The sequence below is a fragment of the Notechis scutatus genome, chromosome 1 (assembly GCF_049901735.1).
Source record: "Notechis scutatus isolate UNSWTSFEM ecotype Mainland chromosome 1, rNotScu1.2, whole genome shotgun sequence".
NCBI classification, from domain to species: Eukaryota; Metazoa; Chordata; class Lepidosauria; order Squamata; family Elapidae; genus Notechis; species Notechis scutatus.
In genome coordinates this window covers 257195497-257212502 of record NC_142009.1, presented here as the reverse complement: position 1 = coordinate 257212502, position 17006 = coordinate 257195497, and the positions used below count along the sequence as shown (strand labels likewise).

The following is a 17006-nucleotide window of genomic DNA, read 5'->3' as shown; positions in this document are numbered from 1 at the left end:
AAAAGAAACCAATCAAAGTACAAGAAAAACCAATCAAAGTACAAAAAGCTTCAAAGATGACTCAGAACTGATTGAACTACTTTACATCCTGCAAAGGTTTTGTCATCTTGGCCTGACTTTTATCCCTTATGGGAGGGGCAGTCACCTTCCAGCCTTACTCCCAAGTCACCCCTTTTGTTTCAGCTGCTCTCGCCTTCTAGCAGCTCTGCGCATTGGGAACAGGCTCCCCTGGGTCCTCTGCCTTGCTGCTGCCAGACTCCGAAGGCTCTGAAGGCAGCACCCCACTCCCAGATGGTCCTGGCCCCATCTCTGCATTGGACGCAGGACCCTCATCCAAGTCCTCGCCAGACTCCCTGATTGGTTCCCATTCTTCACCACTGTCCGATTCCGCTGCCGGTGAACCACTACAAATAGTTTTCTATTGGAAATAGACCCTGGCAGTCAGTGTAAATGAACCTCTCTCTTCTGTCTTCAACCAGGCAGTAATGTGACTTATGGAATAATCCTATGTATTCAAAGGGGGCACAAAACATTATGTGTATGAAGTACTCTTGTGTGAAACAGTTGGTGGGGTAGTCTGAACTGAAATATGCAAGCGTGTGTGTTTATACATGGAATAAAACAGGATTCTTCCCCATGTAGACTAAAGTATAATTGTTCTCTGTAGAGAAAGTTTGGGGAGGGAAGGCTGAGGAAAAGCAATGACTGAAGAGTTTTCTAAGCAATAGCATGTATAGATACTGCTAGTGGCAGCAATCACTGAAGGTATACCAGGAGAACGTGCAGGGAGGATGGTCTGTAAAATATAATGAATTATGACATTGGTGACAGTGGCTGGGTGGGAGAACAGATGGCAGGTGGGAGCAGATGGCAGTTGAGAAGATGGTAGGTGGACAAACCAGTTAACAAGCCATGTAGAGCAAGAGAGGGATGAAGCAAAGTAGCCTTGCCCTGCTCACGCTGTACGAATCACTCTAGTACAGGAGCCCCCAACCCCTGGGCTATAGCCTACTACCAAGCTGCAGCCCATTCAGAACTGGGCCATGGAAGTGGTGGGTGAGCATGTGCACAGCTCCATTTGTGCAAATAGAGCTGTGCACAAACGTTACTTGCTGCTCGTGTGTATCCATCCACTCTCCCCCACACCAGTCTGTAAAGCCAGAATGGTTGGAGACGGCTGCTCTAGGATCCCTCTATATTTGGTTTTGGCTGAAACCCAAAAGAACCAAACTTTTCTTTCTGCCTAATTATGGTTGAACAAAAATAGTTGGGCAAAGCTTCCGATATATGGTGGTGGTTTCAGGTTTGAAACAAGAAATATTTTCCATTTGTTACATAACTCTAAAATTAATGTTTTCCAATCTTCCCATTTAAAAAAAACATTCTCAGTAAGGTAACAGATTTTTTAGTTCCAGATTTTTAAGAAACTTTGATTCTGATCATATTATGGAAGACAAACAGCTAATTCTAGTGAATGAGCTTCACTGTAAACTGGATTATATTATTGTAGCCTATCATTACTTGTTCCCACCAGTCAGAGTCTCACTTATTTAAATGGTGGTAGAAGCAAAGCGTTACTATTGTTCTGGCTATGTTTGGATGGTGTGTTGAGTAAATTCTATTTCATTCTTTTGGTCATTAATTTTATGCTATAATTATGTCATACAATGTGAATCATTTTAATGAACCTGGTATTAGAAGTGTTATTCCTTTCTAAAACAAAATAGTAAATGGGAAAAGAGTTTCACAGTTCACTGGGAGGAGTAGGTAGAAACAATCAACCAATCGTTTGGTGGTAGGTAGAAAACGATTGCTGTTTTCATGAAAAGTAAAGTCCTACACTTAGGTAAGAAAAACCAAAAGTACACATATAGACTGGGTGAAACCAGGCTCAATAGCAGTAACTGTGAGAGGGATCTCGGAGTCTTAGTGGACAACCAGCTAAATATGAGCCAGCAGTGTGCAGCAGCAGCCAAAAAAGCTAATGCAATCCTAAATTGTATTAACAAAGGGATACAGTCAAGATCAAGTGAGGTACTAATACCACTCTATAAAGTAAGACCACACCTAGTGTATTACATCCAGTTTTGTTCACCACATTATACAAAAGATGTTGAGACTCTAGAAAAAGTACAGAGAAGAGCAACCAGGATGATTAGGGGACTGGAAGTTAAAACATACAACAAATGGTTGCAGGAACTGGGCTTGGCTAGTCTAGTAAAGAGAAGGACCAGGGGAGACATGATAGCTGTCTTCCAATATTTGAGGGGCTGCCACAGGGAGGAAGGGGTCAAGCTATTTTCTAAAGTGCCTGTAGGCCAGACAAGGAATAATGGATGGAAACTGAACCAGGAGAGATTTAACCTGGAAATAAAGAGAAACTTTCTGACAGTGAGAACAATCAACCAATGGAACAGCTTGCCCTTGGAAGTTGTGGGAGCGCCATCACTTGAGTTTCTTGTATAATATTGAACAAAAGTACAAGTTAATTTCAGCACCTTTTAAAAAATTATTTTCTCCTTTATCCCTCATCTTTTAAGATTGAAAACATAGACGTGTGCCTGAGTTTTCTGGCTGCCAAAGGAATAAACATACAGGGACTATCTGCAGAAGGTAAGGCTACTTTCAAATTGAATTTTATTATTCTACGGAAAATTTTCTATCTGTCAATTTTTATTTGGGACTCAAAAATATGCTGTGACTTTCAACAGGAATAAAATGAATGAAATAGAAGGAAATCTAGCCTAGACTGATTAACACTAGCAAGTCATAGGAATGATAATAATGTATTGTAAGTCATAATAGTTATTAATTACCTTCAATATCAGTTGTTATACATTAATAGAGAGCTGTTCATGCCCTAAGGGATTTAAATTTCAACATTCATTACAGGGAAAAGAAGGAGGAAAGCACAATGAAGATTTAAATAAACATGGGAACACTGGATTCAGGTCATTTCTTCTAACCTTAGGTTAAAGTCTGGATTAGAGAAAGATTTTGAACAGGCATACCTCTCGAATTCAATTTCAGTGTGATAATAAAAAATCTAAAATGCTTTGAAGGTAAATGCAAGAAATTTATTATAGATCTTGAGATATAAATATTTAGAGAGAATGGTCACACGATCAGGGCAATGGAAGAAGAGGCTGATGATTTTGAGATGGTGACAGTGAAAAATTCTTAGATGGAATATTTCACAATGAAAGGCCAAAAAGGAAATTATTGCATAAGAAAAAAATGACTAGAAAGCCATGTAAGAACTATTTGTAGAAAAAAGCAACATAAATATGTTAAGCAATGGTTGAATTACCGTATATGCCGGCGTATAAGGCGACCCGGCGTATAAAACGACCCCCAACATTTCCACTCAAAATATTGTTTGTTATATACTCGCCCCTCTTCCATACGCCTTCCACTTTTGCACTTTTTTTTTTTTTTGAGGCACTTTTGTCTACCGTGGAAACGAATCCCGTGAAGCCGAAAGGAGCAGCCAGCCTTCTCCCAGCTCCCAAGGAAACGAGGCTCGCACCGCCCGGGCTCCGCTGAGGTATCCGGCTGGGGCTGTCAGGGTTGTTACCGCTGGCGCGGCTCCCGCGGCTCCAGTCCCCGCGTTGCCTCGGGAAGGGAAAGGCAAAAGGAAGAGCCGTGGCTTTTGCCTTTCCCTTCCCGAGGCGCGCGGGACTGGAGCCGTGCTGCAAGCTGGCGCCAGCGGTAACAACTCCTGACAGCCCCAGCCGGATACTCAGCGGGCTCGGGGTGCGAGCCTCGTTCTTGGGAGGGAGAAGGCTGGCTGCTCACTTTCGGCTTCCCACGGGATTCGTTTCCACGGTGCGCAAAGTGCCTCAGCCACGGGCAGCCGCAGTGCTTCCCAATTACTATTTGCCGGCGTATAAGGCGACCCGGCATATAAGGCGACCCCCAATTGGAGGCATCTTTTTCAGGGCAAAAAAGTCATCTTATACGCCGGCAAAAATACGGTACCTTAATTTTTACTCAGACAAGATAACTGGTTGACTTTTTGCAGTAGAGAAACTGAAGTCATTCATAAAAACAATTGCCTCACATGAAATCTTGATCCATTCAGCTCAGTATTATCTTCTGTGGTAACCAAGGATAACTATCTGAGTAGTCTAAGACTTCACAACACAGTGTCTCCCAGCCCCACCTGGGATACTAAAATTAAACAGGAATATTTACACATCTAATTTGTGCTATATCCCTGAGCTATGGCCCATCCATTCTTTCTTTCTGGATAAGACTGCTGGATATTAATAAATATGTTTCTGAACCTATTGGAATGCACATTAATTAGAATAAGTTCATTCTCTTCCATGTCCATTCTACTTCTGTCCTTTCATTGTTTTCTTCATTTTATTCATACCAAGGAGAGTTACTGCTTCATTTTCTCCTCCCTTCATATAAAAAAATATTTTTACATCTGTTGGGATCCAATATAGGTCTATATCTGACAGTTTTAATAATAGGTATAAGCAGGAGGCTAATTTTATTTTTCTAAATACAATGCCATTTTGCCTTGACAAAATTAATGCCTGTTTACACTAGCATGTATAATCTAGGTCAAAATACATTTTATTTCACAGGTAATGTAATTTATGCTTTGCTTTGTTTGGTTGGTCCTGCTTAAAGAAATACGCTATCTAAAATTTTCTGGCTTTTATCACATTGTGAGCATCCCTACTTTTATTTTTCCACATTGCTTTGTGTGCTCAAAAGATGATTTGCCTATTTATCTCAGTTCTAAGGTGAACTTTTGCTTTCACTTGCCATTTATTGTGACAGTTATATCTGCCACTGTATGTTCTATCTCACATCTCTCTCACTAACCTCAAATGGAATTCAAGGCGAGACTATTTTTTCTTGGTTATTTATTTGTGAGACAGGTTGCATGAGCTGTGGATCTCTCCCCAAACCATGCAGTTTTTCTTTCCAGACTACGTAGCACAGTTACCTTGACAATAAAAGCAGCCGCCCTACCATTGAGTTCACACAGCCCCTTGAGCCCCAGTGAATTTGAGAGTATGTTTGTATGTGTCAGCTGCCAGAACGCTTAAGAAGAAGATTCACAACCCAGAAAAGTCCTCCCAGCTGACAGATTTTCTTTTTTCAGTTGTGGTACCCAGTTAGTAGTCTGCCAACAGAATTCCTTGGCTCTGAGTATTAACTCTTTGATTACTGGAGAAATCCCAGCTTCATTTACCAATTAGATAATTATACTGTTTTTTAGCTGTCTTCCTTTCTTCAGTTGATTGTATTTATGCACGAAGGAGAAATATTAAGCGAGCAGACATGGCAGATAGTGCTCGATTCTCAAATTTACATTCAAGGTAGCCTAGAATGATCAGATATGGGTTTCTGTGTTTCTCTGAATAGATTATGAGGTTCATTCTTTTTCAGAATGATCAAGTACTTCCAGTAAAGCCTGATTAATACTTCTCTGTATTATTCTCAGAATCTAATGACTCACAGTTGATTGGCTTGTAGAAAAAAAAATCTGTTTGGGGTTAAATGTAAAATGGCACAAATGTACTTGCAGAGATTTTTGAACAAAGCCTGCACAGTTTCTACATACAAGTTGTTCCACCTCCTTCTTTTCGGTTTTCTATGTTGTCTTCCTTTTGTTTCACTAGAGAGCTGAATGATTTCACATCTCAAGGAAAAACAAATATTAAAATGTAATAACAGGGCAAAGGAAATTGAAGCAACCAAAGGAACTTCACAGCATGGAAATTTCCAAACTTCAGACCAAAGGGAAACTCTCTGTGCCTTAAAAACTATGACATCTGGCAGTATTTTGTTTTCGGCTTAAAAAACCCTTTTTTGTGGTTGGAATGGAAATGACTAGTTATACATTCACAGGATTGAAACTTGGAGTCTGTGTACTTAAACAGCCCTAAAAGGGAGAAGGAGGTAGTAAGAGGAAGTAATTCAGACCAAGCCTGATGAGCCCTCTGTGTACAAAGTCCAATTGCAAGATGCCAGGTGAATTACCTCAGTCTATCTCCTGAGATAAGCAGAAATACATTTATAGAGTTCATTAGAAGCACTGTTTATGCCTTATTTTGGAAGCACTGGAACCAGCACATAACAAAGTCCAGTGATGGTTTGCTTTTCCCATTTTGGGGTATCAGGTTTATTGCTAATACCCTCTGAAGAATCAAGTTACTGAGGCTTTTAATTGCATTTGTTCTTAATGGCATTTTCCTGTACAGTCAAGTCCTAGACTATTGGAGGTTTACATGACCCCTCTAACATGTTGAAAGTATGCATGAAAAGGTCACACTGGCTGACCTACTTCTGCTGCCGAGACACACCAAGGCTTGCCAATTGCCAGTTCCATGTTTGCATGAAATAAATATAATATGTGCAAAGATGAGAGACAATGTCTTGATACTCATATTATTTGGCTTCTGTACATGTGGGGATCTTAATTCTGCAATTATCCTAGATGTAGTTTCAGGAGGCCAGAGCATTTGTTCTCCAGAATATTCTGTAATTTAGGAATAAAAAATAATCTAAACCAAAGTGTCAAAGGAAACAAAAGCAAATGGACAAGAATTTGAGTGGTACTTTTTTCTTACCAGAATATTTTGTCATATCTTTCCTTAAACTTTTTCATTGAATATACAATTATTTGCCCTGATCCTGAACTGAAGTTATCTGTAGGACCATGGCCACGAGAAGCAATTTATATCTCCCTCTATCTAAAAAGGAAAAAAAAATACATTCTTTGGATTATTCTTTTATTTCTGCAAGGATTCTCTAATTTTATTTTGATCAATTGGGTCTTCAAGGAGCCTGAGCTGAACAAAGAAAGTTGAAATTTAATAAAACATTTGTTCAACTGGGTCATCATGTAATTTAATGATATAAATACTTCTTTTTAAATTGCCTTTCAGAGATCAGAAATGGGAATTTAAAGGCCATCTTGGGCCTTTTCTTTAGCCTATCGCGTTATAAGCAGCAGCAACAGCAGTCCCCAAAGCAACATTCAGAGCACACTCCATCCCAGCAACAACCCACCTCATCCCAGCAAGCAAGCTCACCGTCCCCCAGCCAGGTGGGACTACCTGACCAGCAGTTACAACCACTGGTGCCAGCTTCGCCTCAGATTCAGTGCCAACATCCTCAGCAAACAGCACAGCTTCAGTTAAAAGCACAACCAGAAATGCAGTCCAGGTGAGTGGACTTTTTCATTCCACCTCCCCAGCTTTTCCAAATGCCAAGAGTTTCACAGCAGGTTATTTCAATATATTTGTACTAGAGCAGATGCATGTTGTAAGAAGGACAGAGATCAGCCTTTTTTTTAAAGCTCTGGCCATTGTCTTATGAGATCATATATAGGTAGTCTTCACTTAACAACAGTCATTGGGATCAGACCTTCCATTGCTAAATGATGCAGTTGTAAAGCAGAATGTCACATGACTGCGTTGCTTAGCAACAGCAGTTCTAGTTACTATCATTAAGTGAGGACTATGTGTATTCTTAAACAAACCTCACATGACTGTAATGTCCAATTTCCTGCCGGCTTCCCCTTTGGGAAATTAGCATGAAAGATCACAAATCATTATCATGTGACCATGATATGATATGACAGTTGGAAAACAAAGCCAGTTATGAAGGGCGTGGACTGCTATCGTGACTGTGGAGATACTGCAGTGGTCAGAATTTCAAGGCCCAGACCTGGGTGAAATTCAACCACCTTGGCCCACCTCAGGAGAGGTGGTAGGGATATTTGAATTGATAAAAAAATCACCCCTGGTTGCTATTACTATTATACCAAGCCATGCCCACAGCCACGCCCGTAGAGCCAGCTGGAAAAAAAATTATTTTCACCCTGGCCCAGACATAAGTAGCACTTGTTCAACATTGTGACAAGTTTGAATATTAGTCAAATGAGTGGTTGTTGAATGAGGATCACCTGTAATTGCTAATATGCCTTTCCAGACTACAGAAATCTTAAAAGGGTGATGAAAAATCTCAGCATGAGATTGCACGAGTATTCTTTCTTATTATATGAGATTTATGAGGTGTTACTCAAAATTCCATGATCTAGGGCAGTCTTGTAAGTCTTTGGCCATTGTTATCATTTTAATTTTGTTCGTTTAATTTTTTTCCCCAAGTTGTGGAATGTTCTATTTTAAAAATAAGAATCTAATTCTGTGGATTAATTCTGAAGGAACATTCAGTGCCACTATGCTCATGGACACTGTAAATAATACCTGGGTTTCTGATTCTGGCAATCGATTTGAAAATCAGATAAATTTTGTAAGGAGATGGAGCAAAAGAATATATACTAGGTCACATTGTTCAGCTTTTCAACATTTGAGCAGAGGTGGAGAGAACTGCATTTCAGGCCCGCCTTCTGAACAGCTGATCATGCAATTATTGTTTTGCAACTGGACTCCATTTGTGCAGTCTTGGCAATTGGATTGTAGGGGAAGGACCTTTATGCATAAAAGCCACATGTGCTTGGGATTCCAGTCATGGGACTAGGTGCAGACATTGCTTTCCAGAAATATGTATTCCTTAATTGGGCTGGAATGAATGTATGCAAAGTCCAATATGGTTGTGGCTACCGACAAGAGAATTCCTTCTTTAATTCTTTACACAACTGTGTATGCTTTATTCTACTGTCATTACAGTCAGGTAATTGGATCTTCCAGTGCCTGGAGATGATTGGATTTCCCAATGTTGTGTTTCATGCTTTAAAGCAGTTGCCAGGATAGAAGGAAGAATGCTAGCATGCTTGCTGATTCCTCATTGAAAGCCCTTGCCATATAAACAACTATTTAGTTTTACAGGAGACAAAGACATATAAAACACATACAACAAGAACAGGATCCTGATACTTGTAATAAGATGGCTGGGGCCGGTCTTTTTAAATATACTTCTCTCTGAAACATTCAAAGTATCTTTTCATATAAGAAAAAAGCTTATTTGCTTGAAAGAAATATAGTTAGCATTATTTTCAGCATAGCATAGCACAGTACCTATCTTTGTCAATAACAAAATGAACCTGAAGTATGAGAGAGAGGGGGGAAGGGAGAGGGAGGGAGAGAGAGAGAATATGAATTTTACCATTGTAAAATGGTAAATTTTACCATTTACACATTGAATTTTACCATTGTTTTATTTTCCTTTTTACATGATGAGGTTTTCCTCAATTAGTTTTCATGAAGCTTTCTTTGGTAAGCACCCTCATGTGGTGAAATTTGGTATTTATTACAATAATTAAAAAAATAATTATGTGATCAGCACTAAAATGTACTCAATTATATGGGGCATGCCTCGTCATATCATCCTATGGGGGTTTTACCATTTATTTTTACAATGTAAATTCACTTGTGACATTTTGCAAAAAAAAAAAATTGATTGTGATGTAAATGTGGAGGCTCAAACTCTTTACTATTATTGCTTTAATACATAGAAGGGTTGTTTTTTTTTAAAAAAAGTAGGTATCATGTCTAGACATTTGACGGGGGTGAGCAACATTATTTTCTCCTTTGAAAACATCTGGATGAATTATTTTTCCATACCTTTTAGCTCAGAGGCTTTCTATATTAATATTTCTTCTTTACTCACTTGCATCTTCCAATTTTTTTCCTTTTCTTGTTGTACAGTGCATCACCCAGGGACTCATCTCAAAGCAAAATCATCCGATTCACTCTCGGTCAGAAAAAGAATTCTAGGTTAGCGTTTCTTCCTCTAATGTAAAGCATGGATAACCCTATTTGCAACAATCCCAGTCTGCATGGTTCAGGTCTCACCAATGCTTACCTGTTGATTTTAAACAAAATATTCTGAATAATCTGAGAGAACTCCTTTTTATTAGCTGACTGCTTAGTGTCCTACTTAGTCTCTTACTAGTTCCTCTAAGTCAGAGGTCTCCAAACTTGGCAAATTTAAGACTTGTGGACTTCAACTCCCAGAAAGTTTCCAGGTTTGGAGAGCCCTGCACTGAGTAAAGGCATTCTAGTAGCTGTTTGGTTTCTATCGATCTTTATATCAGAATATATGTTATAATAATTAATGTAATATACCCAGATTTATTACTACTGTAGCTAGAAGATGGGTAGATCTAATTGAGTAGTGCTAAGATATGAGATAAAACTAGGCAAAGAATCATAGGGTTGAAAGGGATCTTGGAGGATTTCTAGTACATAATAGTAATGCAACAGTCTATATCAAATCTGAATCTTATTTTTGTTTCAGCGTATTAAAATGCAATATGGCACATTACCAGTGCCAATCCCAGCATAACATACTTGTTTGGGATCACTGAGCCATAGTGGCGCAGTGGTTAGAATGCAGTACTGCAGGTAGCCTGCCTGTTATGCTGCCTGTAATTTGGCAGTTCGAATCTCACCAGGCTCAAGGATGACTCAGCCTTCCATCCTTCCGAGGTGGGTAAAATGAGGACCCAGATTGTTGGGGGCAATAGGCTAACTCTGTAAACCACTTAGAGAGGGCTGTAAAGCACTGTAAAGTAATATATAATTTAAGTGCTATTGCTATCTTGGATATGGGCACCTGAATTGCTTAGGCACAATGAATGCATGCTGCCATGCTCTCAGGTCCAGGGAATCCCATAGATGTAGGCGCAGCTCTTCCCACACAGCTAGATGTTTGCATTTCAATTGCTTTCACAAAAGCACAAATATATGGAGGCAATGTGGAAGTCATATCAGGCCTTCTATATATCATTTAGCCATGATGGTGCAGTGGTTAGAGTATAGTATTGCAGGTTCTGCTCACAGCCAGGAGTTTGATCCTGACCAGCTCAATGATGACTTAGCCTTCCAAGGTTGGTAAAATGAGGACCCAGATTATTGGAGGCAATATGCTGACTCTGTAAACCGCTCTGAGAGTGCTGTAAAGCACTATGGCATGGTACATAAGTCTAAGTGCTATTACTATCTATGCCTAAAGGGTCTTAAATGACAAAGTAAATGCTATCAATTTTCCATGGTGGAAAAAGAAAGAAAATTGTTCATCATATCCTTTCCCCTGTTTTAACTTTCTTTCTATTTCTCTTTATTGCTGATGCATTTAAAGTACTAATAGTTTCCTCAACACTAAGAAATAGCAGTGAGGGTATCTCCTGTGTCAAGAGATGGAACACAGTGGCATACATGCCAGCTTTTTTCTGGAAGTCTTATAATAGCAAACTTCTAATCTGCCTGGGAATGAGTAATAAGGTTTTCAGTCCATTCATTTTTCTCTAATCTTTAGAAATGCCTATGTTATTTATCACAGATTAAAGTTCTTGTGACAAACTTTAATAGAAATGCCCCATAAATCTGTATTTTGGAATGCACCATTATGTTATGCCTTTTTGTCCATAAACTGCAAGATATTACTTCTGTTCTGTAATTTATCTGCCTCCTTCTCAGCTTCCTATTCACTTTTTGGTGCAGAAAATTGCTAGATTTTTACAATAAAATATCCATTCCATCACTCTTGCTTCACCACCATTACATTTGTCTAGTTTGTAAGTTCAAAATATTTTCCTCAATTACAGTCAAATTGGACACAATACAAGATTACAAATTAGACAGACAGACAGACAGATATAAACAAACTGAAATGCACCCACAGCAAGAGAGAAAACTTTAGGAGATATTTTAAATCAAACTGAACATTGCTTCTACCTGTACACAGTAAATCTGTCTTTTGAAATTGTCCATGTTTGGGTTCTTAAGAAGGAATGTCTTTATGTAGTTTTATTCCATCTCATATGATTAGAAGCAGATATGGGAGAAGTGTTCTTAGATACCAAGCAAATAACATGGCTAGATATGGATTGATATAAGTTTTTTTATTAAATCTGTTCTCTCCAATGTTAGATCTGCATGAATGCCAGCCTCACCAAAGCATGCAAAGTGAAAAATACCTTCTTTTTTGTTCCTTTCCTTCTGTTCTGACACCACCCTTACAGGTTTTATTTGGGTCTCCTTCTTTATCTAAAGCTGTTTATGTGTGCATTTGTGATGACTGCCACGTACAATTCTCTAATTATTGTCTTAATTGCTTACCTTGGCTGCTTCTTCTTCAGAAGCATCTGAAAACAGAAGATCTCATCTTTAGCAAAAGCAAGTCTTGTATTCTGTTTCAGTATCCAAAGAAGTAGAGAGCTAAAGATGTTGATTTGTGTTTGAACATGTTATTAATAAGCTTTGAAAGCATGTGCATGTATCTAGGCTGACCTGTCTTCTTGGCTCCCTTTTCTCTCCTTTCCACTTCCTGGTCATTCTCTAGAAACTGTTGGGAAGGGAATCTTGTCAACATTTTTTTTAAAGAGTCATAAAAATGCCACTGGAGACACAAAGGTTTGTAATGTGTTAATCAGAGAGGATTGTGATATATTTCAGGAGCATTCCTTTCCGGTTGAAAAGGTATTAACTGTTGAAAACGTCTGTACTGCACGCACATTGTTGCCAAATGAAGATGAGGTTCTGTGTAACTTACTTGAGTAAAAATATGAACATTAAGCATGAAAACATTAAAGCATCAACCACAAATATGCATATTTGGAAATCACTGAAATGAGAGGAGCTTGTACCAAAGCAAAACTGCTAAGGATTATGCTGCATATTTTCAGTCAAGAGCACTGAATATCAACTCTAGAAGCTGATATCTGAGGCAAGAATATCTGTCTGTCTATCATCTATCTCTATCATTCATATATATATGGATCTTTGGTTATTCGGGTTTTCTCCCGCGTAAGATTGGAAGTATCTAGGCAACGTTTTGATGAAGTCTCATTCATCATCTTCAGGCTTGTGTCTTCAGCTCACATCACTGAGAAGCACAGAGCTGAAGACACAAGCCTGAAGATGATGAATGAGACTTCATCGAAACGTTGCCTAGATACTTCCAATCTTACGCAGGAGAAAACCCGAATAACCAAAGATCCACATACAAATACCCGCGAGAACCTCAGAATATATATATATATATATACACACACACACACACACACACACACACACACACACATATATATATATACATACATACATATACATATACATACATACATACACACACACACATACACACACATACATACATACATACATACATACATACATACATACATACATATATACATATTTGTTTTCTTAAGTTTTCGCGGGTACTTACATGTATGGTGTTCGGCTTGGTTCGGGTATTTTCCCACGTCATTATAGATTATTTAAATCTGAAACCACTGTAAAAGTCTGACTCACAGACGGACACAATACAGAAGCCTGATGATGGCAGATGAGATTCTGCTGAAACGTTGCTACAACTTTAAAAGCACAACTATAATGACGTGGGAAAATACCCGAACCAAGCCGAACACCATACATATATACATACATACATATATACATACATATACATATACATATACATATACATATACATATACATATACATATACATATACATATACATATTTATTTTTATTTATTTATTTATTTATTTGATTTGCCAATTGTTTACAAGATAATAAGTATAAATGTATACATAGTTGTGAATACATGAAATGGGTACATATAAGAAAAATAAAAGAATAAGAGAAACAATAGGACAGGGACGGTAGGCACGTTGGTGCGCTTATGCACGCCCCCTACAGACCTCTTAGGAAAGGGGTGAGGTCAATAGTAGACAGTCTAAGGTTAAAGTTTTTGGGGTTTGGGGAAGAAACTACAGAGTCGGGTAGAGTATTCCAGACATTGACCACTCTATTGCTGAAGTCGTATTTCCTGCAATCAAGTTTGGTGCGGTTTACTTTGAGTTTGTATCTATTGTGTGCTCTTGTGTTGTTATGGTTGAAGCTGAAGTATTCATTGACAGGTAGGACATTGCAATGTATGATTTTATATACCATGCTTAAGTCAGACCGAAGGCGGCGTAATTCAAGGTTTTCAAGTTCTAGAATTTCAAGTCTGGTGGCATAAGGTATTCTACAACGAGTAGAGGAGTGGAGAACTCTTCTTGTGAAATATTTCTGGACTTTCTCAATTGTGCTAATATCAGATACGTAGTGTGGGTTCCAGACTGATGAACTGTATTCGAGTATTGGTCTAGCAAATGTTTTGTATGCTCTGGTTAGTAGTGTGATATTACCAGAGAAAAAGCTACGTAGGATTAGGTTAACAACTCTTAATGCCTTTTTGGCTATGTAGTTGCAGTGGGCTCTAGCACTTAGATCATTAGAGGTGAGTATTCCAAGGTCCTTTACAGAGCTTGAGTCATCAACAAGATCTTGACTATTCAGCTTGTATTTTATTTTCTGATTTTTTTGCCAATATGTAAGACAGAGCATTTATTTGTTGAGATTTGAAGTTGCCATTTGTTTGACCACTCTGATACATAGTCAAGATCTTTTTGTAGGGTAGCAGTATTGTCTGTGGTATTGAACAGCTTTACATCATCAGCGAAGAGAACGCAATTGCTCTTAATATGATCACAGAGGTCGTTTATGTAGAGTATGAAGAGAGTTGGTCCTAGAACACTGCCTTGGGGAACACCACTATTGACAGGTACTGGATTTGATAGTACGCTCCCGATTTTGACCATTTGTTGTCTGTTTGACAGGAATGCTTCTATCCAGTTATTCAGTTGTCCAGAGATACCATAGGATTTTATTTTTAGGAGTAGTTTGTCGTGTACCACTGAATCAAAGGCTTTACAGAAGTCTATGTAGATTGCATCTATTGCTTTGCCCTGGTCGAGTTGTGTCGTCCATATGTTTTTGCAGTGTAAGAGTTGCAGATTACAGGATAGTTTTTCTGAAACCAAATTGTTTATTGGAGAGTAGGTTATTTGTCTCTAAGTGAAGGATGATGGATTGGTTAATAATTGATTCCATGACTTTACAGGTGACGCAGCATAAGGAGATTGGCCTGTAATTTTCAACTAGGCTTGGGTCTCCCTTTTTGAAGATGGGGATGACTGTGGCTTGTGACCATAGGTTAGGCAAGGAGCTGGTTCTGAAAGATTTTTCAAAGATTATGCTTAGAGGTTTGGCTATGGCAGTGGATAGCTTTCTTAAGAAGTAGGCACATATTCCATCCGGTCCAATAGATAGAGATGGTTTTAGGTTGCGTAGTGCTTTTTCAACATTGTCTTCTGTGAAATCGATATGTATTAGATCATTGTTGTTATCTGTGAGTACGGCTAGGAAATACTGGGCATGATCCATTGCTGTTTACAAATACTGAGCCGAAGAATGTGTTAAAGATGTTGGCTTTAATGGTGTCGTCGTTGCAGTCTTTACCATCAGGTCCTATCAAGGGAGGGATGGACCTTGAGTCTTTTAGTTTGTTGTTTACAAAATTGTAAAAAGCACGGGTGGAATTGGTGCTTAGAAGGTTTTCCTCTTGTTTAATGTGATAATTGGTGCATTCGGTCTTTATCTGGTGGCATAAATTTTTGTATCGGTTTTTGAAATTGGCAACGTGACCAGATTTGTTTTTCCGCCAGAGTGATCTCTTTTTGGATTGAAGTTTCCTTATTGATATGGGTAATCTGCTTTTTGTTTTGTTTTGGGAGTTGTTGTTGGTACATATAGTTTGATGACTCTTTTGACTTCAAGTAAAAATATGTTGTAATGGTCTTCAACAGTATTGCATCCAGTGAATAGAGATTGCCAATCAAGGGATGAGAGATCGTTGTGTATAAGATCATAGTTGCCTTTTTGAAGTTACAATTGGGAATTACATCATTGTGGTGATTTTTGTGTGGACGCATGTTGAGACAAAAGTCAATCATATTAATGGTCGCTACTGGAAAAGGGTTCTTTAGTTTGTATTCCGTAAATTAAATTCAAACTATTGCAGAAGATGAGATCGAGGCAGTTGTTTAGTCTAGTGTTGTTGGTTACTAGTTGTTCCAGTCCCAGATTTGTAGTAGCATTGTAGAAGGTTGTGTGTATGATTTCAGTTGTACAATCATTTAGGGTCCAGTCAATATGAGGTAGGTTGAAATCACCAAGAAAGATAAAAGGGTATGGGCAGGATGCAGCCCATGTTAGTAATGTATTTAGCTTGTTTACATGTTCGATGTCATAATCAGGTGCTCTGTAACATAGTAAGAATCGAATTGTGATATTTAAGGATAGTTCACAGATGATGGTCTCAGGAAGAGCAAGCTCCTGGGTAACTTGGATATTTTTAGATGTAAGGATTTTTATAGAAGATAGCAACACCACCTCCTCGGCGATTTTCACGATCTGATCGGTAAACATGATAGTCTCTTACTGTGGTAATGGAGTCGGGGAGAGATGCATTGAGCCATGTTTCACAGACAAATATAATGTCAAAGTTAGCCATATTTAGGAGGATGAGAAATTCAGGTATTTTATTCACGAGGCTTCTTGCATTGAGTAGTTTGCATTTAAGGCCGGCAGTAGTTGGAATTGAGGTAGTTGGGGCGTGCGTGCCTAGTCTTGGGTGATGGTGGATCGGTTGAGGTAGGGTTGTGGTTGAGGGTAAAAGCTGAGTATTGGGTTGCGTGGCTTACTTTTGATACAGTCAGCATGGTAGTCAATGTACAGGTCCTTCTCTCCATTGTCTAGACGGTTTTTGAGTTCAATGCGGAGTACGGGAGGCGGGCACGTTGCTGTATGGTTAGGTCAGGGCGGCAACGGAGGTTTTTATGGTTGGTGTTGGTTTTGGCGAGTGAGTTTATAGTATAAATGAATTTACTGTTTGCTTGTTTCATTTTTGCAAATGACTCTGCACAGGCGTGGGGCTACAGAGCCATCACTGTTATTGAGCTCTCGGCCAATGCGTGAAATGTCAAGTATTTCATCAGCGGAGATGGTTGATGCTTGATAATCCCTGATGATGTTTCGGACAGTTGTGATGTCATCATTGTTATTGGTGACCTCTAGACCAAATAAGATGGCGTTTGGACGTTTCCGTTCACGCTCAACAGCTTCTCTGATGAGGATTGGGATATCAATATTTGTCTGGGTTGTGTTTATTTGT

The 17006-nt window shown here is 38.9% G+C and overlaps 1 protein-coding gene across 8 annotated transcripts in view; it reads left to right on the top strand.

Annotated features, from left to right (window-relative positions):
- The window catches only part of NAV2 (neuron navigator 2), a 599301-nt gene that overhangs the window by 409976 nt on the left and 172319 nt on the right, over nt 1–17006 (top strand). For 6 of the 8 annotated variants that reach the window (XM_087951112.1, XM_087951111.1, XM_026664752.2 and 3 more), the window contains exons 4-6: nt 2541–2613; nt 6918–7197; nt 9642–9710. In XM_087951112.1, the coding sequence (XP_087807238.1) occupies nt 2541–2613; nt 6918–7197; nt 9642–9710 (422 nt within the window). The remainder of the gene's footprint in view (nt 1–2540; nt 2614–6917; nt 7198–9641; nt 9711–17006) is intronic. The other 2 variants (XM_087951110.1, XM_087951115.1) reach the window with 1 other exon arrangement.